The sequence below is a fragment of the Microcaecilia unicolor genome, chromosome 1 (assembly GCF_901765095.1).
Source record: "Microcaecilia unicolor chromosome 1, aMicUni1.1, whole genome shotgun sequence".
NCBI classification, from domain to species: domain Eukaryota; kingdom Metazoa; phylum Chordata; class Amphibia; order Gymnophiona; family Siphonopidae; genus Microcaecilia; species Microcaecilia unicolor.
Genome location: NC_044031.1, coordinates 347,534,820 through 347,560,022, shown reverse-complemented (window position 1 = coordinate 347,560,022; position 25,203 = coordinate 347,534,820). Strand labels below are relative to the sequence as shown.

The window sequence follows — 25,203 nt, the reverse complement described above, 5'->3', positions numbered from 1 at the left end:
GCCAGACAATCGGATTGTCAAACTTCAGGCTCAGGTGGACCAGTTCCGAGTAGCCTCTCCTCTTCGGGCTTGGGACTATGTGCAGCTGTTGGGCTCTATGACGGCCACGATGGAAGTAGTGCCCTGGGCCAGGGCTCATATGAGACCACTACAACACTCTCTGTTGCAGCGCTGGACTCCGATGTCGGAGGATTATGCTGTGCGCCTTCCCTTGGACCCAGCAGTGCGCAAGGCGCTGAGCTGGTGGATGCAGACAGACAAGTTGTCTGCAGGAATGCCTCTGATGACCCCAGAGTGGATTGTCGTCACGACGGACGCCTCTTTGACGGCCTGGGGAGCCCACTGCTTGGGAAGGACAGCGCAGGGGCTCTGGTCTCCTGCAGAGGCAAAGTGGTCTATCAACCTCCTGGAACTCAGAGCCATTCGGTTGGCATTTTTGGAGTTCATCCCGGTACTGGCGTTGAAACCAGTACGGGTCCTGTCGGACAATGCCACTGCTGTGGCCTATGTCAACCGCCAGGGAGGTACCAAGAGCGCCCCTCTAGCCAAGGAGGCCATGAATCTATGCCAGTGGGCGGAAGCGAACCTGGAACAGCTGTCAGCGGCCCACATTGCCGGAGTCATGAATGTCAAGGCGGACTTTCTCAGTCGCCATACCTTGGAGCCCGGAGAGTGGCAGCTATCTGCTCAGGCGTTCTTGGACATCACGAAGCGCTGGGGCCAGCCGAGCCTAGATCTGATGGCGTCATCGGCCAATTGCCAAGTGCCGCGCTTTTTCAGCAGAGGACGGGACCCTCGATCCCTGGGAGTAGATGCTCTTCTCCAACAGTGGCCGGCACAAGAGCTTCTCTATGTGTTCCCGCCCTGGCCCATGCTGGGCAGGGTGCTAGACCGGGTGGCAAAGCATCCGGGCCGGATAATCCTGGTGGGTCCGGATTGGCCCAGACGTCCCTGGTATGCGGACTTGATCAGGCTCTCAGTCGACGATCCTCTGCGGCTGCCAGTGGAGCAGGGCCTGTTACATCAGGGTCCCGTGGTGATGGAGGATCCCTCCCCCTTTGGTCTTACGGCCTGGCTATTGAGCGGCAGCGTCTGAGAAAGAAGGGCTTCTCAGACAAGGTCATCGCCACTATGCTGAGAGTGAGGAAGCGCTCTACTTCTACTGCTTACGCCAGGGTTTGGCGTATCTTTGCAGCGTGGTGTGAAGCAGGCTCACTTTCTCCCTTCACTGCTCCAATTTCTTCAGTGTTGGCGTTCCTGCAAGAAGGTCTGGAGAAAGGCCTGTCGCTCAGTTCCCTTAAAGTCCAGGTAGCGGCTCTGACTTGCTTCAGGGGCCGCCTGAAGGGTGTTTCCCTGGCTTCTCAGCCAGATGTGGTGCGCTTTCTCAAAGGAGTTAATCACCTGCGCCCTCCTCTGCACTCTGTGGTGCCTGCGTGGAATCTCAACCTGGTGCTAAGAGCATTGCAGAAGCCGCCTTTTGAACCCTTGTCGAGGGCATCTCTGAAAGACCTGACGTTGAAAGCAGTCTTTTTGGTGGCTATCACTTCAGCCAGAAGAGTTTCCGAGCTCCAGGCACTCTCATGTCGAGAGCCTTTTCTGCAATTCACTGAGGCAGGAGTGACTATTCGCACAGTGCCTTCCTTCCTGCCCAAGATTGTTTCTCGCTTCCATGTGAATCAGCAGCTCTGTCTCCCTTCCTTTCGTAGGGAGGACTACCCAGAGGAATACTCTGCTCTCAAATATCTGGATGTGAGACGTATCATCATCAGATACTTGGAAGTGACCAATGATTTCCGGAAATCGGATCATCTGTTTGTCCTGTTTGCAGGTCCTCGTAAGGGTCTGCAGGCTGCTAAGCCTACAGTGGCAAGATGGGTCAAGGAAGCCATTGCAGCGGCTTATGTAGCCGCGGGGAAGGTGCCGCCTATCCAGCTGAAGGCTCACTCCACAAGAGCTCAGGCGGCCTCGATGGCAGAGGCCGGGTCCGTCTCCTTGGAAGAGATATGCAAGGCGGCAACTTGGGCATCGGCCCATACATTCTCCAAACATTACCGCTTGACTGTGGCTGCTCGGGCGGAGGCCCGGTTTGGAGCTTCAGTGTTGCGATCAGGGATTTCAATGTCCCACCCTGGGTGAGTACTGCTTCGGTACATCCCACCAGTCTATGGCTTGATCAGCTTGATGATATGGAAGGTAAAATTATGTATCATACCTGATAATTTTCTTTCCATTAATCATAGCTGATCAATCCATAGCCCCTCCCAGATATCTGTACTGTTTATATTCTGGTTGAATTTTAGGTTCAAGTTTAGTCTTCAGTTACTTCAGAAGGACTTCGTGTTCAAGTTATTTTTTCACTTGGATTCTTCAAGAGTTGAGACGAGTTTGTGTTACAGTGAGCTGCTGCATTCCTCTCCCCTCCGTTTTACGGGGCTGGATTGAGATTTAAATTCTGCCGGCACTCCCTCCCGCTTCGTGCGGCTGTAGGGCAGCTTTGTACCCCTCCCGCTTTAGCGGTGTTGGGGTCAGTCAGCTCCTCCCGCGGTTGCGGTTGCAGGATAAGCCAGATCCCCCCGCATCGGCGGGTGTGGTGTCCCTCCCCCGCTCCGTGGGGATGAGCTGGACGGATTCCCCTCCCCCACTTGTGTGGGGATGAGCTGGGTTAATTCCCCTCCCCCGTTTCGGCGGTGGTGAGCTGGGCAGAGTGTCCCTTTGTGGGTGTAATTCTCTAAGTGCTGAGCCCTGCGGATGGAGCTTTGATATCGACATACTGAGGAGTTTCCGGCAGCACATGACCACATATAGGGAGGCAAAAAGATTGCTCTCTATCTCCACCTGCTGGTAGATGGACACAACCCACCAGTCTATGGATTGATCAGCTATGATTAATGGAAAGAAAATTATCAGGTATGATACATAATTTTACCTTTATGTTCACCTAATGCCTTCTGTACACTTGTTTGGACACTGTACTTTCTTTTTTATTCAGCTAGTATTGATATTTATTAGGATGTCTTTTGTATATTGGACATTCCACCCTCACTTGATACTTTCTAATGTTCTGTTGATTTAGATATTGCATGTTTTGTCTTTTCCACTAGACATGTCACTATAAGCTTTTCTTTTGGCTTGATTCTGTTGCAGTCTGGCTCTTTCACACTTCCACATTGCCGCACTCAGTTGGTTTTTTTTCCACGTGGGGAGGGGCAGCTGTTTACCGTGGCTCCACTTCTTCGCCTTGGAGAGCCTTCATTGCCATTTTCGCAGTATTAGCTTTTTTTTCTCGCCTTTTTCTTTATCTTTAGTTTAAAAAAAAACAAAAAGCAGTTTCCTTTTATTTCTTAGTTTTACCTTTTGGCCCATGTAAAGCTTTCTTTTATTTTTAGTCATGGCCGTCCTTAGGCCTGGTGCTGGGTGCTCTGGGGCACCGAGGACCTCGGCATTAGAGAAGCGTCGAAGCTGGGAAGACTGCTCCCGCTCCATACAAGAGGTGTCGATGCACCGATTTCCCAGCAGTCTAGTTCCTGCTCCCATACCCCAGGCAGCTCTGCCACTGACTGCTCTGCCGGCCCCACAGCCTTTTCCGATGGCGGCTCTCGAGTGGATTCGGGCCTTGCTTCAAGAGCTTCTGGAAGGACTGCCACATCACACTACATCGGCATTGTAGTTGCTTACGCCTCCCTTATCACCTGCTGCAGCTATGTCTGGCCCTCAACCCGCGGTGAGGTTTCTGAACTCGGTGCCGCATGCGGCTCCCATATCGGCTACCACCCAGGTTGACGCCCTATCGACGTTGATGGAGGAAGCTTTACCGCAGTCCATGCAGGGGTCAGCTCCTCGACATCGCCATCGAGACTACAGGTCTTTGGTGTCGAGGCGGGTTCGGTGTTGGAAGTCACTGAGGAAGAACACTCATGGGAGTCAGAGGAAGATCCCAGGTACTTCTCAGATGAGTCCTTTGGTATTCCCTCTGAACCTTCCTCTCCACCTGAAAGGAGACTGTCTCCTCCTGACAGCCTCTCCTTTTCATCTTTTGTACGGGAAATGACTCAGGCCATTCCATTCCCAGTAGACATGGAGGACGAGCCCAGGGTTGAGATGCTCGAGGTCCTGGACTACACCTCTCCACCTAAAGAGGCAGTGACAGCTCCTTTGCATAAGGTACTCAGGGAAGTCCTTATGCAAAACTGGGTGTCCACTCTGTCTGGCCCTGTGATCCCTAAGAAGACAGACTCTCAGTAGTTGGTCCATGCTGAACCTGGGTTGGTGATGTCTCAGTTACCCCACAACTGCATGGCGGTGGACTCTACCCTCAAGAGAGCCAAGAGTTCTGGAGACTCTGCTTCAGCGCCCCCAGGCAGAGAAGCTAGGACCTTGGACTCTTTTGGGAGGAAAATGTATCAGGCTGCTATGCTCGCTGCCCGTATACAATTTTCACGAGCATCCACTTGTGGAACTCGGTGCGGCAGCTGTCTAGTTTGGTCAATGCAGCAGAAGGCGTGTCATAAATTTCTGTCCAGGGGTGCATATGACACTTTTGATGTAGCATCCAGGATCGCTGCTCGGGGTATAGCAATGCGCAGACTCTCATGGCTGCGTGTTTCTGACCTGGATCATTCAGTCCAGCAGAGAATAGCGGATTTTCCTTGCCGGGGGGATAATCTTTTTGGAGAGAAGGTGGAAGATCTAGTTGACCAGATCAAGAAGGACACAGATGCTATGGCTTCTCTCTCCTGCCGGGCTCCTTATGCTACCACCTCCTCAACTAGGAGGTATTTTGGTGGGTCACGGAGCATAGGTACACTCTATTCTAGGCATAGGTACATTCCAGTGTCTCGCCATCCTACTCAGGCACAGTCCCAGCATGCTCGTTCCTGTTAACAGCATGCGCCCAAGGCCCCTAGCTCCCCAGCAAAAGCAAGGTATAGGCTTTTGACTGGCTCCAGCAAACATAGCCACAATAAAAGTGTCCGTGCTGGACGACTTTATGGTTGGGGGGAGGTTAATGTTTTTTCACTAAAGGTGGCTTCTCATAACCTCCGACCGGTGGGTTCTTCAAATAGTCCGGCTAGGATACACCCTCAATCTGGAATCCAAACCTCCAAATTGCCCACCAAGAGCTCATTCATTCAGCTCTTAGCACAGGCAGGTACTTGCAGAAGAAGTCTCTGCCCTTCTACAGGCCCATGCGGTTCAACCCATTCCACCAGAGGAAGAAGGGCTGGGATTCTATTCCAGGTACTTCCTTGTGCAGAAGAAAACAGGGGGGATGTGCCCCATCCTAGACCTAAGGTCCATGAACAAATTCCTGGTCTGAGAAAAGTTCAGGATGGTTTCCCTGGGCACCCTTCTTCCTATGATTCAGGAAAACGAAAGGCTATGCTCTCTGGACTTAAAGGACGCGTACACTTGTATCCTGATACTTCCAGCTCACTGGACATATCTTTAATTTCGGCTGGGAACGCAGCACTTTCAGTACTGCGTACTGCCCTTTGACCTGGCGTCAGCTCCCACAGTATTCACAAAATGCCTAGCAATAGTTGCAGCGTCGCTACGCAGACTGAGAGTGCTTGTCTTTCCTTATCGCGATATGAAGAGCACCTCTGAGGATGGTTCTTGGGAGTCCATGTGGAAGACTATTCAAGTGCTGGAACTATTAGGGTTTGTATTAAATTTTACCCAAAGTCCCATCTAACACTGGTCCAGAAATTGGAGCATTGCTCAACACAAGAACGGTTCGAGCCTATCTTCCCGAAACCTGGGCAGACAGCCTTCTGTCCCTGGTGTCCATGATTCAAGCGTCTTAGCAAGTCACAGCTTGGCAGATGTTGAGACTTGGGGCACATGGCCTCTACAGCTCATGTTACACCCATGGCATGTCTGCACATGAGATCTACTCAATGGACCCTAGCTTCTCAGTGGTGTCAAGCCATGGGGAATCTGAAAGATGTCATCCGTGTGTCCACCGACTTTGTACATTCCCTCCAATGGTGGACAATTAGATCCAATTTGACCATGGGAAGCCCATTTAAAATTCCTTCACCACAGAAAGTGCTAACGATGGATATGTCTCTCCTGGGATGAGGGCTCATGTAGATGGGCTTCACACTCAGGGAGCCTGGTCCCCCCAGGAAACAGGTCTTCAGATCAACCTCCTGGAGCTTCGAACGATCTGGTACGCTCTAAAGGCTTTCAGAGATTGGCTGTCCAACCAAATTATCTTAATTCAACCAGACAATCAGGTTGCGTTGTACTACACCAACAAGCAGGGGGACACCGGATTTCGCCCTCTGTGTCAGGAGGCTGTACAGATATGGCTTTGGGTATGCCGTCACAGCATGTTTTTCCAAGCTACTTATCTGGCAGGCGTAAACAACAGTCTTGTCGACAAACTGAGCAGGGTAATGCAACCTCACAAGTGGTTGCTGAATATGAGCGTGGCCTGCGAAATCTTCCGAGCGTGGGGCACCCCTTCGGTCGATCTCTTTGCCACTCAACCACAAGATCCCTCAGTTCTGTTCCAGACTTTAGGCCCATGGCAGACTAGAGTCAGATGCCTTTCTCCTGCATTGGGGAACAGACCTTCTGTATGCATATCCTCCCATACCTTTGGTAGGGAAGACTTTACTGAAACTTAATCAAGACTGTGGAACCATGATTCTGATTGCACTGTACTGGCCACGTCAGATCTGGTTCCCTTTTCTTCTGGAGTTGTCCTCCAAGGAACTGTGGCGATTGGAGTGTTTCCCGACCCTCATCACACAGAATGAGGGGTCGCTTCTACACCCCAACCTCCAGTCTCTGGCTCTCGCGGCCTGGATGTTGAGAGCCTAGAATTTGCTTCCTTGGGTCTTTCGGAGGGTGTCTTCCATCTCACAGATAGGCTGCAGAGAATACCTTCTCCTGCTTTAGACTTAGCCTGGCCTCAGAATGACATCCTATAGTATATCTCCTATCAAACTGAGCTCTCTTTTTCATCAAGCACTGCCATTTCCTCCCCTCACCCTCCCCACTGACAGTTTGAACTTCGTGGGTGTGGCTTGGATCTCTTTCAGGGAGAGAAAACTAACAACTTATAGCAGCAGCTTCAGAGAGCATTTTCCATCTCACAGATAGGCTGCAGAGAATACCTTCTCCTGCTTTAGACTTAATCCTACCCACCCTACCCCTCTACCCACCCACCCCTAGAGTGACATGTCTTATATAACCTCCCTATCAACCCACTCATTACTTTACCTCACCCATTTCTATTCTTCTATCACCTTCTCCCACTACTCCAACCAGAGTTACACCTAATCACACTGACCACCCTTCAACATCTTCTGTCCTTCTGTGACTGTTCTCTTGTGCTTGACTGCTTAAATATTTTAAATTTAAATGCTTTACTTTTTGTCTATTAGATTGTAAGCTCTTTGAGCAGGGACTGTCTTTCTTTTGTGTTTGTACAGCGCTGCGTACACTTTGTAGCGCTCTAGAAATGTTAAATAGTAGTAGTAGTGTCTCCCGAGTCTTGCTTGCTTCCAGGAAAGAGTCCACGAAGTGGCGTTACTCTTTCAAATGGAGGAGGTTTGCCGTCTGGTGTTACAGATCCCCTTTCTTGTCCCACACAGACCCTGCTTGAATTCCTTCTACACTTATCAGAGTCTGTTCTTAAGAGTTTACCTCAGTGCAATTAGTGCTTATCATCAGCGTGTACACAGTAATCCTGTCTCAGGACAGCCTTTAGTTGTCGCTTCATGAGAAGTTTCATTTTGTCAAAGCCCTCTGTCAAACCTCCTCCAGTGTCATGGGATCTCAACATCGTTTTCACCTAGCTGATGAAAGCTCCTTTTGAGCCACTGAATTCCTGCCATCTGAAGTACTTGACCTGGAAGGTCATTTTCTTGGTGGCTGTTACTTCAGCTCGTAGACTCGGTGAGCTTCAGGCTGTAGTGGTGGATGCACCTTATACTAAGTTTTATCACAACAGAGTAGTCCTCCGCATGCACCCTAAGTTCCTACCGAAGGTGGTGTCGGAATTCCATCTGAACTAGTTGATTGTTTAGCCAACATTTTTTCCCTGACCTCATGCCCACCCTGGCGAAAGCAGCTTGCACACTGCAAGAGAGCATTGGCCTTTTACATGGAGTGGCCAAAGCCCTTCAGACAGTCTGCCCAGTTGTTTTTTTCGTTTGATCCCAACAGGAGGCCATCAGAAAATGCACAATTTCCAGTTGGCTAGCAGACTGCATTTTCTTTGCTTCTGCCCAAGCTGTGTTGACTCTGGAGGGCCATATCACTGCTCATAATGTCAGAACCATGGCTGTGTCGATGGATCACTTAAGGTCAGCCTCAATTGAAGAGATTTGCAAAGCTGCAACATGGTCTTGAGTCCACACATTCACGTCTCACTACTGCCTTGAACAGGCTACTCGATGCGACTGTCCACATTTTTGCACATGTGATACTCATTTTATTATTTTCAATCTGTTAAAATCAGCCAAACACTTTGGATTAGTTGGCTATAAATATTTTTAAATTCATTTAATTTATTTTAAGTTTGCATTAAAAACTGCAGAAAGATGCCATATTTAGCTTTGTATAATATAGAGGTTGTGTTATTTTCCGTTCATTAAGAATTAATTGAACAACAGTTCTTAACCTATATATACAATTGTATTTATTCCTTGGAATACATTTTTTCAATCTTGTTTTAAATGCTTAATGTTTTTTTCCCTTTCTTTAAAGTGGTGTTGATGAGGATACCTGAGCAGTTCATCTTGTGTTCAAACGTAAATTAACTTTGAAGATGGAAAACTTTATTTTGTATGAAGAAATTGGAAGAGGAAGCAAGTCTGTTGTTTATAAAGGCAGACGAAAAGGCACCATCAATTTTGTTGCAATTCTTTGTATTGATAAAAGCAAAAAGCCAGAAATTACTAACTGGGTAAGAACACATGCTTAAATTGAAAACATGTATTTTAGAACTGACTTGAAAAGTTTCTTCATCATATAGATTGCCCTTTTCTTTCAAAAGAAAATGCATGGGATGTCAAATTTGTACATTATTGCCATACTGGGAAAGACCAAAGGTCCATCAAGCCCAGCATCCTGTTTCCAACAGTGGCCAATCCAAGTCAGAAATACCTGGCAAGATCCCAAAAAAGTACAAAATATTCTATACTGCTTATCCCAGAAATAGTGGATTTTCCCAAAGTCCATTTAATAATGGTCTATGGACGTTTTCTTTAGGGACGCCGTGCAAACCTTTTTTATGATAGAGCTCTATAAAATAATGAATGGAGTTGAACAGGTAGATATGAATCACTTGTTTACTCTTTCCAAAAATACTAGGACTAGGGGTCACGCAATTAATCTACAAAGTAGTAAATTTAATACAAACTGGAGAAAATATTTCTTCACTCAATGTGTAATTAAACTGTGGAATTTGTTGCCAAAGAATGTAGTAACAGCGGTTAGCTTAGCAGGGTTTAAAAAGGGTTTGGATAGCTTCCTAAAGGAAAAGTCCATAGGCCATTATTAGGATGAACTTGGGGAAGATCCGCTACTTGTTTTTAGGATGGGCAGCATAGGATGTTTTGTACTGTTTTTGGAATTTACCGGGTGCTTGTGATCTGGATTGGCCACTGTTGGAAACAGGATGTTGGGCTTGATGGACCTTCGATCTGTCCCAGTATAGCAACACTTATGTACTTAGCTGTTAGTGCCGATTGAGGCAATGAGTGAATGTAATGATACAATTGCACATAAGGAAAAACACTGAGCGCTTCTCAAAGAATCATATGGGAGCATCTTGCCAGAATCATCTTCCATATACCCCCTCTAGGTTCCAAAAACGGAACCGTGCTGACATCATTCCTGGAGAAAATGTGTGGTACTGTTTAAGTGACACAACTATCTCCTAGTGGCCACAGCAGGTCTAAAAACGAGGTAAGAGCATCCCACTGTTCTTAACTGCGAGGGCCCAACATGGAGCATATAATTAAAATGAAAAGGATGTATTAGCCCAGTCTCCACCAGTATGAAAGAGAAGTGTGAGACCGATGCCAAGGAAAACAATCTAATCGACAATAAACACAGTCCCCCCTTTTTCTTGGGCAAATATGCTCGAGATAAAGATATACGAGCGCACTTTCCATTCCACAAATAACAATTAAGGAGTCTGGTAAGTGCTTTTTCCTGACGTTTTGTAACTAAAATTTGTAACATTTGACAAAAATACAACCAAAGAGGCAACAATACCATGTTACACAAACCCACTTTTCCTAATAGTGAGAGGGGGAAAGTGCTTCTCATGAATTCTAAAAGGGGTTGAAAATTAACATCATATAATGTATGCAGATCACTAGGGAGATGCATCCCCAGATATCTAAGAGATCCACGAGCCCACCGGAAGAGGCAATCTCCCTCCCATCCCGTCTGCACTTCTGGTTGTAGGGGGCAGCACCATTGATTTATGCAAATTAGGATTAAACCCTGAGTAGTAAGAAAAGGGGAATTGGGACTTGATATACCCCCTTTCTGTGGTTTTTGCAACTATATTCAAAGTGGTTTGCATAGTATGTACAGGTACTTACTTGTACCTGGGGCAAAAGAGGGTTAAGTGACTTGCCCAGAGTCACAAAAACTCTTCCACTTAGCCAAGATGACCCCCCCAAGGAGTCTCAGGTATGGGACAATATCAAAAGCAGATCATCTGTGAAAGCTAGAAATTTAACTTCATGAATCCCTATGTGCACCCCATGGATATCTGATTCCTTTTCCTTCTGTACTTGAAACCTTTCCTCCGCACGCTTTTAAAGGAGACGGGGACATCCCTGATGGGTTCCCTGCTCAATGGTGAAGGAAGAGGTTTTAGTACCACTTACTAATATGGACGCCCAGGGAGATTTGTACAAAACCAGCAGCGCCTGATAGTACCAACCATCTAGACTGACGTACTTCAATGCATCAAACATATATGCCCTTTCAACTTGGTCAAACGCTTTCTCGGTGTCTAAACTAATCACCATGCTTGACAACTGAATATGTTGGGCATGTGCAAGACATTTCTTATGTTAAGAGCAGGCTGGCGTCCCTTCACAAATTAGGTTGGGCAAATATGTTGACAACTGTTCTGCTAGTATATGAGCATGTAATTTTATGTTTCAACAATTTTTTTTTAAATTTATAGAAGTCTTTATTCAGCTTTGTTAATCAAAACAGACGTTATACTTCTCTGTACAGTACAATGGAATATAAAATTCTGCTAACATTTTGACTCAAGAAGAGCTAGCATATCAAACATTTCAGCTAACCTTATAACAATGTCATAACCAAAACATATTATACTTCAAAATTTTTTGATTATACATATTAACATTCCCCCCCCTCTCGTTCTCTACACCCCCCCCCCCGCCCTCCCCCCCAACCTCCCCCCCGTCTTCACAATCTTTCATCCAATACATCTTTTATTCAGAGCACTTGGTCAAAAAAGGTTCCCAAATTCTTTGCCATTTGGGCAGTTTTTCTCTTCGCAGCCATCAATCTCTCCATTTCACAGATGTATCTCACCTTGGTTATCCATCTCACCATTGGAGGAACCAACGGAGATTTCCAGCTTTGTGCTATGTTTACCCGGGCTGCGTTCAGAGAGGCCCACACAAAAAGCCACTGATCTGATGTGAGACCCTCTGGGCGCACCCCCAAAAGGAAGATCGAGGGATGCCACTGCACAGACCTACCAATCCACATCTGAAGGCGCGCCTGAATCCCTTTCCAGTAAGCCTGTGCTTTAGGACATTTCCACCAGATATGCCCCGCTGTTCCTACCTCACCACATTTTCGCCAACAACTCTGAGGTATTTGGGCACACATGTGGTGCAGTCTGTCCGGTGTCAAATACCACCTATAAAATACCTTAACTGTGTTTTCTTGCATGGCCACTGCAAATGAAGACTTCCGAATATTCTTCTCCAATATCAACCAACTAGCCTCCGGTAAAGTAAACTGTAGCTCTTGCTCCCACCGCTTTCTATGCAATATGAATGGTTTTAAGCGCCTCATTTGATACTCGTAAAGGAAAGATATCAATCCCCGCGTGCGCCTAGTATCTACACACACCTCCTCCATCGGATGGGTGTCATGCCGTAGGCATTCTCCATAAGCAGGCCCTTTCAGGAAATGGTGTAGCTGCGAGTAGGCGTACCGATCACCTGGCCCAATACCAAAATCCTCCATCAGTTTCTCAAAGGGCACAACAACTTCTCCCTCGTGCAATTGCCCCAGCATATCCAGGCCTGAGGCTGCCCATCGACAGAAAATGCTGCTACCTATACCAGGCTCAAATGAGGGATTATCCACAATTGGGGCCAGACCAGATACAATTGGTTGTCAGTCCTGGAACATACAATCCCAGTAGTGGAAAGTGGCCTGGACTGTGGGCGGAAATTTATCTATCCTTCCCCTGTATTTACTGGCCAACCACATTAGATGCCCAAGTGCGCGAGACCCACCTTTTGTGATCTTTCCTTCGAAACCAGTCAATCGCCCCTCTAGCTTGCGCCCAGTAGTACCAGGTCAGGTTGGGTACTCCCAGTCCTCCCTCCCGTTTACTCTTATATAGCAAGGCTCGGGGCAGTCGCAGTCTTTTGTGGTTCCAGACAAACCGGATCAAGATGTCTTGCACCTGGAACAAGTACAAGAGTCAGGGCAAGATGTTCATTTTAATCGCAGCAATGCGCCCGAACCAAGATAGATCCGTAGAAGACCATCTGTCCAGGTCCCTCTGTATCTCCCTCTTAAGAGCCCGGTAATTGTTATCAAACAATGCAGGCAAATCACTCGAGATCTTCATACCCAAGTAACTCAATGCACTGCCCTCCCACTTAAAAGCAAAGGACTCCTTCAATGTTTCCATTAATCTCAGAGGTACTCCCACCGCCAGACCAGTGGATTTACTAGCATTAAGTTTGTAGCCGGAGATTCCTGCATACTCCCCTATCACTTTCATTAGATTCGGTAGAGAAATTAAAGGGTTTGTTAGAGACAGGAGAACATCATCGCCGAATAAGGCAACTTTGTATTCCTGCCCTCCCACCTTCACACCGGCAATGTCCGGATTCTCTATAATCGCCTCCGCCAAGGGTTCCATTCCCAGGGCAAAGAGCAAGGGAAACAGCGGGCACCCCTGTCGCATACCTCGTCCCAACGGAAGCGCCGCCGAATGCCCACCATTTACCCTTACACACGCTCGTGGGGCCGAATACAACGCCCCAATCCAGGCCCTATATTGGTGTCCTATCCCAACCCTACTTAGGACCTTGTCTAGGAACCCCCAGTGGACTCGGTCAAAGGCTTTTTCGGCGTCAAGCCCGAGTAACACCACCGGCCTAGCCTTTATCTGAGCTGCGTATAAGAGGTCCACTGTTCTCCGGATGTTGTCCATAGCTTGCCTGTTGGCTACGAAGCCTACCTGATCTGGATGAACTAGGCTAGGTAACACCCTCCCCAGTCTGTTGGCCAAAACCTTTGCCAGGATTTTAACATCGGCATTAAGTATCGATATTGGCCTGTACGAGGCGCATTCAGTTTTATCTTTGCCAGGATTTTAACATCGGCATTAAGTATCGATATTGGCCTGTACGAGGCGCATTCAGTTTTATCTTTGCCAGGTTTGGGTATTACCGCCACCCACGCCTCCATCATTGTCAATGGGAAAGAGGCTCCTTCTCTGACAGAGTTAAGAATCATAGTCAAATAAGGTGCCATTTGTGCCCCAAAGATCTTATAGAACTCATTTGTAAAACCGTCTAGTCCTGGCACTTTCCCTGATGGTTAAGCTTTAATAACCTTTGTTACCTCCTCTACCCTCACCGGATGATCCAGTTCCCTCTTCTGTGTTTCAGATAGGACCGCTAACCCCCTCGCCGCCAAGTACTCATCTATTTTTCCCGTCTGTACAGCAGCATCCTCCCGATACAAATTCTCGTAATATTGTGCAAAGCAGTCCCTAATCTGTGTGGATTTGTGCACCCTGGCATCCCTCACTCTTAATATATGTCGATCAGATCTCATTTTCCCTAATTTAGTGGCCAATAATCTTCCAGGTTTATTAGTGCATGCATAGTACACCTGATTAACTCTTGCATGTACAAATTTCAAACTATCCTCGTGGAATGTGGCTATTTCCAATCTCATGGCTTGCAGCCTTCGATAGTCGGACACAGATCCGGTTTCTCTGTATTTAATCTCCAGGTCTCCCAACTTATCCATACAATGGGATAAACGTTTCTTATGGGCCTGGGACCTCTGACCGGCCTGCTTGATAAAATACCCTCTCGCTACTGCCTTAAAGGCATCCCAGACTATCCCCAGTGTCGGACCAGAATCCATATTAACATCAAAATACTCTTTCAAAACTGGAAGGAATCTACTCACCAGTTTCGGATCTTGTAGCAAAGAGTTGTTCAGTGACCATCTCTTATCTTGCTTTTCGTGTCGTAAGGATGGGATATTGGTCCAAACTGAGGCGTGATCTGATATGGTAATATGACCTATAGCGGACCCACCTACACCACCTGACAATGTTTTATCCAGGAAGATATAGTCAATCTGGAGTAGGAGAGGTGCACTGGTGAATAAAAATTATATTCCCTCCCTCTGGTATTGCCCATTCTCCACACATCGTATAACCCCATCTGATCAGCAAAACATTTCAAAGCACGAGAAATTCTAAAATCGGTCGGAGCAGGAGGAGCTAACCTGTCCAATCTTGGTTGCATAGTGGCATTAAAATCTCCAGCCACTATTAGTTTACCCTTAACAAAGGTCTGTAACTCCCTCCTCAGGCGCAGGAAAAAAACTCTCCTGCTTCTCGTTTGGGGCATATACAGTGGCTAGAGTACATTCCCCCTGCTCCAACAACACATGCAAGAACAGAAATCTGCCCTCCCTGTCCTTTCTTGAATGCAATATCTGTAACTGGGTGTCTTTATGGAACATTATGGCCACCCCCCGTTTTTTAGTGCCCATGACATCGGAAGCACAGTACACCTGCTGATATTGTTTAGATAACAGGAGTCCCTCGTGCCTTTGTAAGAAATGGGTTTCTTGTAAGAAGACTATTTGCGGCTTCATCAATTTTAGTTCACGCACCATGGCATGCCTCTTGTATGGAGAGTTCAGCCCCTTTATGTTGTATGTGCAAACCCTAAAGTCCACCATTTAAAGATCTTTGGAAAAAGAGATAACATGCTTGCCAGGGAAGACATCGACTCAGCACTAATTTCCCCCCTTTCACACTATCCCCCTCCCCCCCTTACCTGAGAGCTAACTCCCCCCCACCGTATCCACTACCCCTCCCCTTCTCCCCGTCTCCTCAACCCACCAACCAGCACCGTAAGGCACTACTTGGGACCTCGAAGAAAGAAACCCCACTAGCCAAACCTCAAATGGTATTAATCAACTTGTTAACCAGATAGAAACAATTCCCCTCAATCCACCCCCCCCCCTTCCATCCCCTTTCCTCTATTCACTCACACAATCACATGGTCATCTACTACCATCCATCTTATTATAACTTTTGAGTCACTCTCACTTAAACATTCTCTCGTCTCTGCCCCCGTTGGGGCTTAAGACTCCAGATCTGGGTTCTCACAATACAATCCATCATCCGAATCTCAAGTCTGGGGACATGTATTCTTCGCCCCTTTCTGAACTCTCTTCCATCTCTGTAGACACGCTTTTGTTGAGGGAGCCAACCCCGTCGGCAGACTTTCCGTGGGAGTTAAGCCCGCTTCATGTAAGCTCTTCAATGCTGCACCCATGGAGCGGCAGCGGAGCTTCTCCCCCTTGAGATCGAAGCAGATAGCAAATGGGAAAGCCCATCTATAGAAAATCTTCTCCTTAGCTAGGATTTTGATGACCGGCTTCATGGTCCTCCTCAAATTCAGCGTAAACAATGACAGGTCTTGGTAGATTAGTAGAGAATCCACAAACATGGAGAACTTTAGATTGTAAGCTCCTTTGAGCAGGGACTGTCCTTTTTTGTTAAACTGTACAGCGCTGCGTAACCCTAGTAGCGCTATAGAAATGTCAAGTAGTAGTAGTAGTAACTCAATGAAGTCCCAAAGATAATCACAGTACAACAAAGCAGTGGGTAAAAAACCAGGAGTCCCAGAGTAAAGGTGAACCAAACTTTATTAATCAGTATATTGACTCGACACAACGTTGTGTTTCAGCCACAAGGCCTACATCAGGAGTCTACAAATAAAAACAATATATAAACAAAATATATAAAAACATATGATAATACAAAAAAATACAAAAAAAGTTGTACATATATAGTTTGAAATGTGAAATGAAAATATAATATAAAGAACAAAACAGCAAGAACATGCACATGACATGAAACGTGAGCATAATAATAGTTAATAAAGCTTAAAACATGTATATGACAAATTTAATAAAAAGACATTGATAATGCATATATAATCTAAATACCGTACAAATGTAATGTAATTTGAAATGAAAAGATAATATAAAGATCAAAACAGCAAGACCATTCATATGACACAAAACATTACCATTATGATGGTTAATAAAGCTTAAAATATATATATGGCAAATTTAATAAAAAGTCATTAATATGAGTAAACACTTGCATCTTCTAAAAAAATGAACATATACAAAACAAAACAATCCAGAAAAAAGTAAGACAAACCTAAATACTGGAGTAGAGAATAATAGCGATGATCCAGAAGTAGCAATGCTGGAAAATGCAGTCTGTATTTCAGTGGTCTGTAAAAAAGGCATGCTTTAGTGACACATCACCCATCGTGTGATTTTCACTTTCTCCGAGGACAAGCAGGCTGCTTAGGCTGCTTGTTCTCACGACTGGGGTTGACGTCCACGGCAGCCCCCACCAACCGGAACAAAACTTCGCGGGCAGTCTCGCACGCAGGGCACGCCCACCGCGCATGCGCGGCCGTCTTCCCGCCTGTGCGCGACCGTTCCCGCTCAGTCTTTTCTTTTCCGCGCTGGAGAGAGCCGTGTTCGTCTCTCTCTCTGTCAGCCCCGGAAACCGGATCGCGTTGTTCGCGAATCTTCTTATTTTTTTTTTCGTTGCCGCGTTTCCCTTTAGTTTTCTTTAAAAAAAAAAAAACGCGCTGAACTTGATTTTCCCTCGTCTCTTAGCGGGGGCATCGTGTTGTGGCCTTGTGGCCGCTCGGTCGATTTATTTTCGAGGTATGATTTTTACCGCCACCATCGACGACTTTGATTTCGCCGACGCGATTTTTCCGTCGATGTCCTCGAAGGTCCTGAGTGGATTTAAAAAGTGTGGTCGGTGCGGCCGGCATATCTCGTAGACCGACACTCACGCTTGGTGCCTCCAGTGCCTCGGGCCGGAGCACGATACCAAGTCGTGTACTTTGTGTCTCGGTCTCCGGAAACGGACACAAGTAGCGAGGCAAGTTCTTCGGGACCGTCTTTTTGGAACTTGCGCCGGCCCCTCGACGTCGACTTCGACGGCATCGGTATCGACGGCCGGTTCTTCGGTACCGGTATCGATGTCCACGAAATCGGCACCGATGGCATCGACCCCAGGAGCACAGGTCCCGTCGGCCCGCCGGTCCTCCGGTGACGGCAGGGGTGAGAGGCCGCGTGGGCAATCGGCCCCGGTCACTTCCTCTACTCAGGGCCCTCGGGACCGAACCCTGTCGGACCCGTTCCCTCGAGGCCGAGGGGGATCGACCTCCTCCTCCTCCATTCCACCGAGCGCCGATGACGGGCACCGCAAGAAAACGAAGAAGCACCGTCATCGGTCGCCATCGATGCTTCCGGCTCCCGGCGCCGGAGAGGAATCGACGCCGAGGAAGCGACAGCGTCGAGAGGAGAGGTCCCCCTCTGTAGTAGAGGTACCGCCGCGTCAGGGTCCCAGCACTTCGGTGCAGTCTCCTGGACCCGAACAGCTTCCGGCACCGGCGCCTCTACCGGCCCCCTCGCCTTTCCCGACAGCGGGCCTTGACGAGTGCCTCCGAGCCATCCTTCCAGGGATCCTGGAAGGGCTGGTACGCCAGACTGTGCCGGCGCCGGGGGTGCTTGCGCCCTTGGCGCCGTTGACTGTGGCGCTGGCGAGCTCTAGCCCGGTGCCGAGGCCTTCGACGCCGACGCTGCTTGCGGCGCCGGTCTCGACCGCCACGCAGGTGGAGTCCCCGTCGACGTCGATGGAGGGAGCTTCATCCCCGCTGGCGCGGGAGTCCACCGCTCGATGACACCACAGAGGCCTCGGTGCCTCGACGTCGAGCCGGGCCCGGTTGAGGACTCAGCTGCACGAGCTTATGTCCGACACCGAGGAAGAGGCCTCGTGGGGGGAGGAGGAGGACCCCAGATATTTCTCCTCAGAGGAGTCTGTGGGCCTTCCCTCTGACCCCACTCCTTCACCAGAGAGGAAGCTCTCGCCACCTGAGAGCCTCTCCTTTGCCTCCTTTGTCAGGGATATGTCTATTTGCATTCCCTTTCCCGTGGTCTCTGTGGATGAGCTGAGGGCTGAGATGCTCGAGGTCCTCGACTATCCATCACCACCTAGACTCTCTAAGAGACACTGCTTCGGAACTGGTTGAGACCATTATCTAATCCCACCATCCCAAAGAAAGCAGAGTCCCAATACAGAATCCACTCGGACCCAGAGTTAATGCGGCCCCAATTGTCTCATGACTCGGCGGTCGTGGACTCTGCTCTCAAGAGGGCACGGAGTTCGAGGGATACCGCCTCGGCGCCCCCGGGGCGGGAGTCTCGCGCTCTGGACTCGTTTGGGAGGAAGGCCTACCAATCTCCCATGCTTGTGACCCGCATCCAGTCTTACCAGCTCTACACGAGCATCCACATGCGGAATAATGTGAAGCAACTGGCGGACCTGGTTGACAAGCTCCCTGCCGGAGCAGTCCAGGCCTTTTCAGGAGGTGGTCAGGCAGCTGAAGGCGTGCAGAAAGTTCCTGTCCAGGGGTATATATGACACCTGTGACGTGGCATCTCGTGCTGCGGCCCATGGTATAGTGATGCGCAGGCTCTCATGGCTGCGTGCCTCTGACCTGGACAACCGCACCCAGCAGAGACTGGCCGACGTCCCTTGCCGGGGGGATAATATTTTAGGCGAGAAGGTCGAGCAGCTGGTGGACCAACTGCATCAGCGGGAAACCGCCCTCGACAAGCTCTCCCACCGGCCGCCTTCAGCATCCGCCTCAGCAGGTGGACGTTTTTCCCGGGCCCGGCAGGCTGCGCCCTATGCCTTTACCAAGCGTAGGTACACCCAGCCGGCCCGAAGGCCTCATCAGGCACAGGGACAGTCCCAGCGCGCTCGTTCTCGTCAACAGTGTGCGCCTAAGCAGCCACCTGCGCCTCCACAGCAAAAGCCGGGGACGGGCTTTTGACTGGATCCATGGGAACATAGCCGCCCTCAAAGTGTCCGTACCGGACGATCTGCCGGTCGGAGGGAGGTTAAAATTTTTTCACCAAAGGTGGCCTCTCATAACCTCCGATCAGTGGGTTCTCCAAATAGTCCGGCAAGGATACACCCTCAATTTGACCTCGAAACCTCCAAATTGTCCACTGGGAGCTCAGTCTTACAGCTTCCAGCACAAGCAGGTACTTGCAGAGGAACTCTCCGCCCTTCTCAGCGCCAATGCGGTCGAGCCCGTGCCATCCGGGCAAGAAGGGCTGGGATTCTATTCCAGGTACTTCCTTGTGGAAAAGAAAACAGGGGGGATGCGTCCCATCCTAGACCTAAGGGCCCTGAACAAATATCTGGTCAAAGAAAAGTTCAGGATGCTTTCCCTGGGCACCCTACTTCCCATGATTTAGGAAAACGATTGGCTATGCTCTCTGGACTTGAAGGATGCCTACACACACATCCCGATACTGCCAGCTCACAGACAGTATCTGCGATTTCAGCTGGGCACACGTCACTTCCAGTACTGTGTGCTACCCTTTGGGCTCGCCTCTGCGCCCAGGGTGTTCACAAAGTGCTTGGCTGTACTAGCAGCGGCACTTCGCTGGCGGGGGGTGCACGTGTTCCCATATCTCGACGATTGGCTGGTGAAGAACACATCCGAGGCAGGAGCCCTGCAGTCCATGCAGATGACTATTCGCCTCCTGGAGCTACTGGGGTTTGTGATAAATTACCCAAAGTCCCATCTTCTCCCGGCGCAGAGACTCGAATTCATAGGAGCTCTGCTGGATTCTCGGACGGCTCGCGCCTATCTCCCAGAGGCGAGAGCCAACAACTTGTTGTCCCTCGTCTCGCGGGTGCGAGCGTCCCAGCAGATCACAGCTCGGCAGATGTTGAGATTGCTGGGCCACATGGCCTCCACAGTTCATATGACTCCCATGGCCCGCCTTCACATGAGATCTGCTCAATGGACCCTAGCTTCCCAGTGGTTTCAGGCTGCTGGGGATCTAGAAGACGTGATCCACCTGTCCACGAGTTTTCTCGAATCCCTGTATTGATGGACGATTTGGTCCAATCTGACTCTGGGACGTCCTTTCCAAATTCCTCAGCCACAAAAAGTGCTGACCACGGATGCGTCTCTCCTGGGATGGGGAGCTCATGTCGATGGGCTTCACACCCAAGGAAGCTGGTCCCTCCAGGAACGCGATCTACAGATCAATCTTCTGGAGTTACGAGCGATCTGGAACGCTCTGAAGGCTTTCAGAGATCGGCTGTCCCACCAAATTATCCAAATTCAGACAGACAACCAGGTTGCCATGTACTACGTCAACAAGCAGGGAGGCACCGGATCTCGCCCCCTGTGTCAGGAAGCCATCAGCATGTGGCTCTGGGCTCGCCGTCACGGCATGGTGCTCCAAGCCACATATCTGGCAGGCGTAAACAACAGTCTGGCCGACAGGTTGAGCAGGATTATGCAACCTCACGAGTGGTCGCTCAATTCCCGTGTAGTGCGACATATCTTCCAGGTGTGGGGCACCCCCTTGGTAGACCTCTTCGCCTCTCGAGCCAACCACAAAGTCCCTCAGTTCTGTTCCAGGCTTCAGGCCCACGGCAGACTGGCATCGGATGCCTTCCTCCTGGATTGGGGGGAGGGTCTGCTGTATGCTTATCCTCCCATACCTCTGGTGGGGAAGACTTTGTTGAAACTCAAGCAAGACCGAGGCACCATGATTCTGATTGCTCCTTTTTGGCCGCGTCAGATCTGGTTCCCTCTTCTTCTGGAGTTGTCCTCCGAAGAACCGTGGAGATTGGAGTGTTTTCCGACCCTCATCACGCAGGAAGAAGGGGCGCTTCTGCATCCCAACCTCCGGTCCCTGGCTCTCACGGCCTGGATGTTGAGAGCGTAGACTTTGCCTCTTTGGGTCTGTCAGAGGGTGTCTCCCGTATCTTGCTTGCTTCCAGGAAAGATTCCACTAAGAGGAGTTACTTCTTTCTGTGGAGGAGGTTTGCCGTCTGGTGTGACAGCAAGGCCCTAGAGCCTCACTCTTGTCCTACACAGACCCTGCTTGAATACCTTCTGCACTTGTCTGAGTCTTGTCTCAAGACCAACTCTGTAAGGGTTCACCTTAGTGCAATCAGTGCATACCATTACCGTGTGGAAGGTAAGCCGATCTCAGGACAGCCTTTAGTTGTTCGCTTCATGAGAGGTTTGCTTTTGTCAAAGCCCCCTGTCAAGCCTCCTACAGTGTCATGGGATCTCAATGTCGTTCTCACCCAGCTGATGAAACCTCCTTTTGAGCCACTGAATTCCTGCCATCTGAAGTACTTGACCTGGAAGGTCATTTTCTTGGTGGCAGTTACCTCAGCTCGTAGAGTCAGTGAGCTTCAGGCCCTGGTAGCCCAGGCCCCTTACACCAAATTTCATCATAACAGAGTAGTCCTCCGCACTCACCCTAAGTTCTTGCCGAAGGTTGTGTCGGAGTTCCATCTGAACCAGTCAATTGTCTTGCCAACATTCTTTCCCCGTCCTCATTCCTGCCCTGCTGAACGTCAGCTGCACACATTGCACTGCAAGAGAGCATTGGCCTTCTACCTGGAGCGGACACAGCCCAACAGACAGTCCGCCCAATTGTTTGTTTCTTTTGATCCCAATAGGAGGGGAGTGGCTGTGGGGAAACGCACCATATCCAATTGGCTAGCAGATTGCATTTCCTTCACTTACGCCCAGGCTGGGCTGGCTCTTGAGGGTCATGTCACGGCTCATAATGTTAGAGCCATGGCAGCGTCGGTAGCCCACTTGAAGTCAGCCTCTATTGAAGAAATTTGCAAAGCTGCGACGTGGTCATCTGTCCACACATTCACATCTCATTACTGCCTGCAGCAGGATACCCGACGCGACAGTCGGATCGGGCAGTCAGTTCTTCAGAACCTGTTTGGGCTTTAGGATCCAACTCCACCCCCCGAGGGCCCTGTTTGTTCTGTTCCAGGCTGCACTCTCAGTTAGTTGGTAAATTTTTTAGGTCAATCTCAGTTATGTCCTCGCCGTTGCGAGGCCCAATTGACCATGGTTGTTGTTTTGAGTGAGCCTGGGGGCTAGGGATACCCCATCAGTGAGAACAAGCAGCCTGCTTGTCCTCGGAGAAAGCGAATGCTACATACCTGTAGAAGGTATTCTCCGAGGACAGCAGGCTGATTGTTCTCACAAACCCGCCCGCCTCCCCTTTGGAGTTGTGTCTTCCCTTGTCTTTGTCTTGCTACATATGAGACTGGCCGGCACAAGCCGGTTTCGGGCGGGAAGACGGCCGCGCATGCGCGGTGCGCATCGGCGCGCGAGGGCTAGCAAAGGCCTTTGCTAGTGAAGATTCCGATTGGAGGGGCTGCCGTGGACGTCACCCATCAGTGAGAACAATCAGCCTGCTGTCCTTGGAGAATACCTTCTACAGGTATGTAGCATTCGCTTTTAGGACTGCCTGGTACAGAAACATAAAACGAAACCCCTGCATGGATAGAAATGCTCACAGAGGGTGAAATTCTTTTTATTTCTCTCGTAATGCAGAGGAGTAATCTTGAAATAGTCTTAGTGGTACTCCATTATATGTCACTGCATTTTGCTTGGATTTGTATTACTGAAGAGTTTCTGCTTTATGCACATAATTATGGAATTTGGCTATTACCATCCATGGGTGAGCGTCTCCCGCCAGGCACCTCCCTATGTGGTGTGCTGTTTCTAACCTAGCGGGACCTAGGTCTGCGTGGAGGGAAAGAGTTTTCTCGAGCCAGTTTTCCAGTTCCGTGAGTAAATGCTGTTCTGCAGTGGATTCTGGAATTCCCCAAAAATGGAGATGCCCTCTGCGGGTCTGATTTTACAAATCTTCAAGTTTTGCTGCATGGGCCCTCACCAGTGCCTGCAACGTCTCCATAGTCTTCACAGTGTTTTTAGCCCCATCCTCTAGGCCTGACACTCTCATTTCTAGCTCTGTCTTTATTTGTCTCTGTCAGCAAAGATTCTAATCGAGCAATTTGATCAGAGAGTGTCTCTAAACGGGGCCCAAGCGCTTGTTCCACCTCTTGCTGGAGGTCAGAAAGAGCTTAAGGCGTGAACTGAGATACCGCACTCACCGCTGGAGATGCTATTTTGTCTCCTCTATGCTTCCCCCGCGTTGGCTCTGAGCATGCCGGTTTTACTGACACCACATCACTCTTTCTTTCCGTGAATTTATCCATAAACTCCTGGAGTCTTTAAGCTAAAAATTAAGGCTTCACTGCCTCAAAAATGTCCAAAGTGCTAAGCAATTGTAGGGAGAGCCTAGAAGCTGGTCACAGCATCAAGCAATCTTGTCACAGAGGTCAATTTTTAAGTTTACCATTGGAAAATACTTTAAAGAATTGCCCTCTCCTCAGTGTATGCTGTATGTGGGATAAAACATACCTCAGTGATGATGAAGAATTGACCACGATTTGAGTTTCTGCCAGGTACTTGTGACTTGGCTTGGCCACTGTTCGGAAAACAGGATACTGGGCTTGATGGACCGTTGGTCTGACCCAGTATGGCTACTGTTCTTCTTATGTTTTTATGACCTTTGGCTTGAAGGTCCAAGAGTACAAGCAGAGAGATGATCAAAGGTAAATTCTGGCACTAGCTCTGCACAAGCGCCTGCATTTACTTGCACAGAATGATCAGAGAGCTGTAGCACAGCAAACGAGTGTGCCAGGGAATACCACAGAGCTCATTCCATATCATCATGCTGATCAATCCATAGACTGGTGGGTTGTGTCCATCTACCAGCAGGTGGAGATAGAGAGCAATCCTTTTGCCTCCCTATATGTGGTCATGTGCTGCCGGAAACTCCTCAGTATGTTCTCTATCTCAGCAGGTGGTGGTCACACACAGCAGCAGCTCTGGCTAGGTCTCCAAGCCTAATCCTTAGGTTTTGTTGAGTACCTGGGGTTGAGGGCTCTTCTTGAGCAAGTGCAAACCTGGTGGTGCCAAGTCCCTCCTTTTCTCCCCCTTCCCGTTGGCTCCGTAAAAAAAAAAAAAAAATTTTGAACGTCCTTTAAGGGCGTTTATTTCAACGTTTATTTCAACGTTTATATCAGCGTTTATTGCAGCTGCTCACTGGGACACCAGTTCATTACAGCTCGGAGCGAGAAGCAGGTAATTTTTACCTTTTGTAGCAGGCAGGGGGTTCCCCGATCGGTCTCCACATGGCCTATGGCGTCGGAGGGCGAGGGCGCGAAGAATCGCTCCCCGGACCGCGTGTGCACGTCTATTGGGGATGCTGGAGTCTCAAAGTCTGAATTGCCTTTTTTGGGCGTCAGTTTGGAGGTCGGTCAGTGTCCCGGTTCTTCCTCCGGTGCGGTGGTTTGTCCCGCCATAAACACCCATCCCCTGCTGCTCGCCCCCCCCTCCCATTTTGCCCGGCCACTCTGCTCGGACGGCTTCTTCTTGGGCCGCCCTCGAGGTGGGAGACATTAATGCTATGGTCGCCCTTGATTCGGGCGACGGCAAGAAAGCGGCCAAAGTTAAGCGCCGTTTTTCCCGCGCCGCTCCTTTTTGGAGTTTCGCGCCGGACGCCATTTTGGATGCGCAGCATGTCTCTCCCCCCGCTCTTGAGAGCGCCGGTTGAGGTGCGTCTAGGGCCGTGGCCCAGGCTGCAGAAGTGCACAGTCTGCGGGGTTTCTCCCCTGAGTTCATTTTGCTGCTGCATCAGGCTTTCCTTATGCAAATCGCTGCCCCTGCTCCCTTGTCCGATAAGCGGTTGAGGCCTCCGGAAGCA

At 49.3% G+C, this 25,203-nt stretch overlaps 1 protein-coding gene across 1 annotated transcript in view; it reads left to right on the top strand.

Annotated features, from left to right (window-relative positions):
* Positions 1 to 25,203, top strand: part of ULK4 (unc-51 like kinase 4) — a gene marked incomplete in the record, with an annotated part of 1,752,451 nt that overhangs the window by 89,116 nt on the left and 1,638,132 nt on the right. The window contains 1 exon segment of the mRNA XM_030209369.1: positions 8,728 to 8,926. Within this exon segment, the coding sequence (XP_030065229.1) occupies positions 8,789 to 8,926 (138 nt within the window).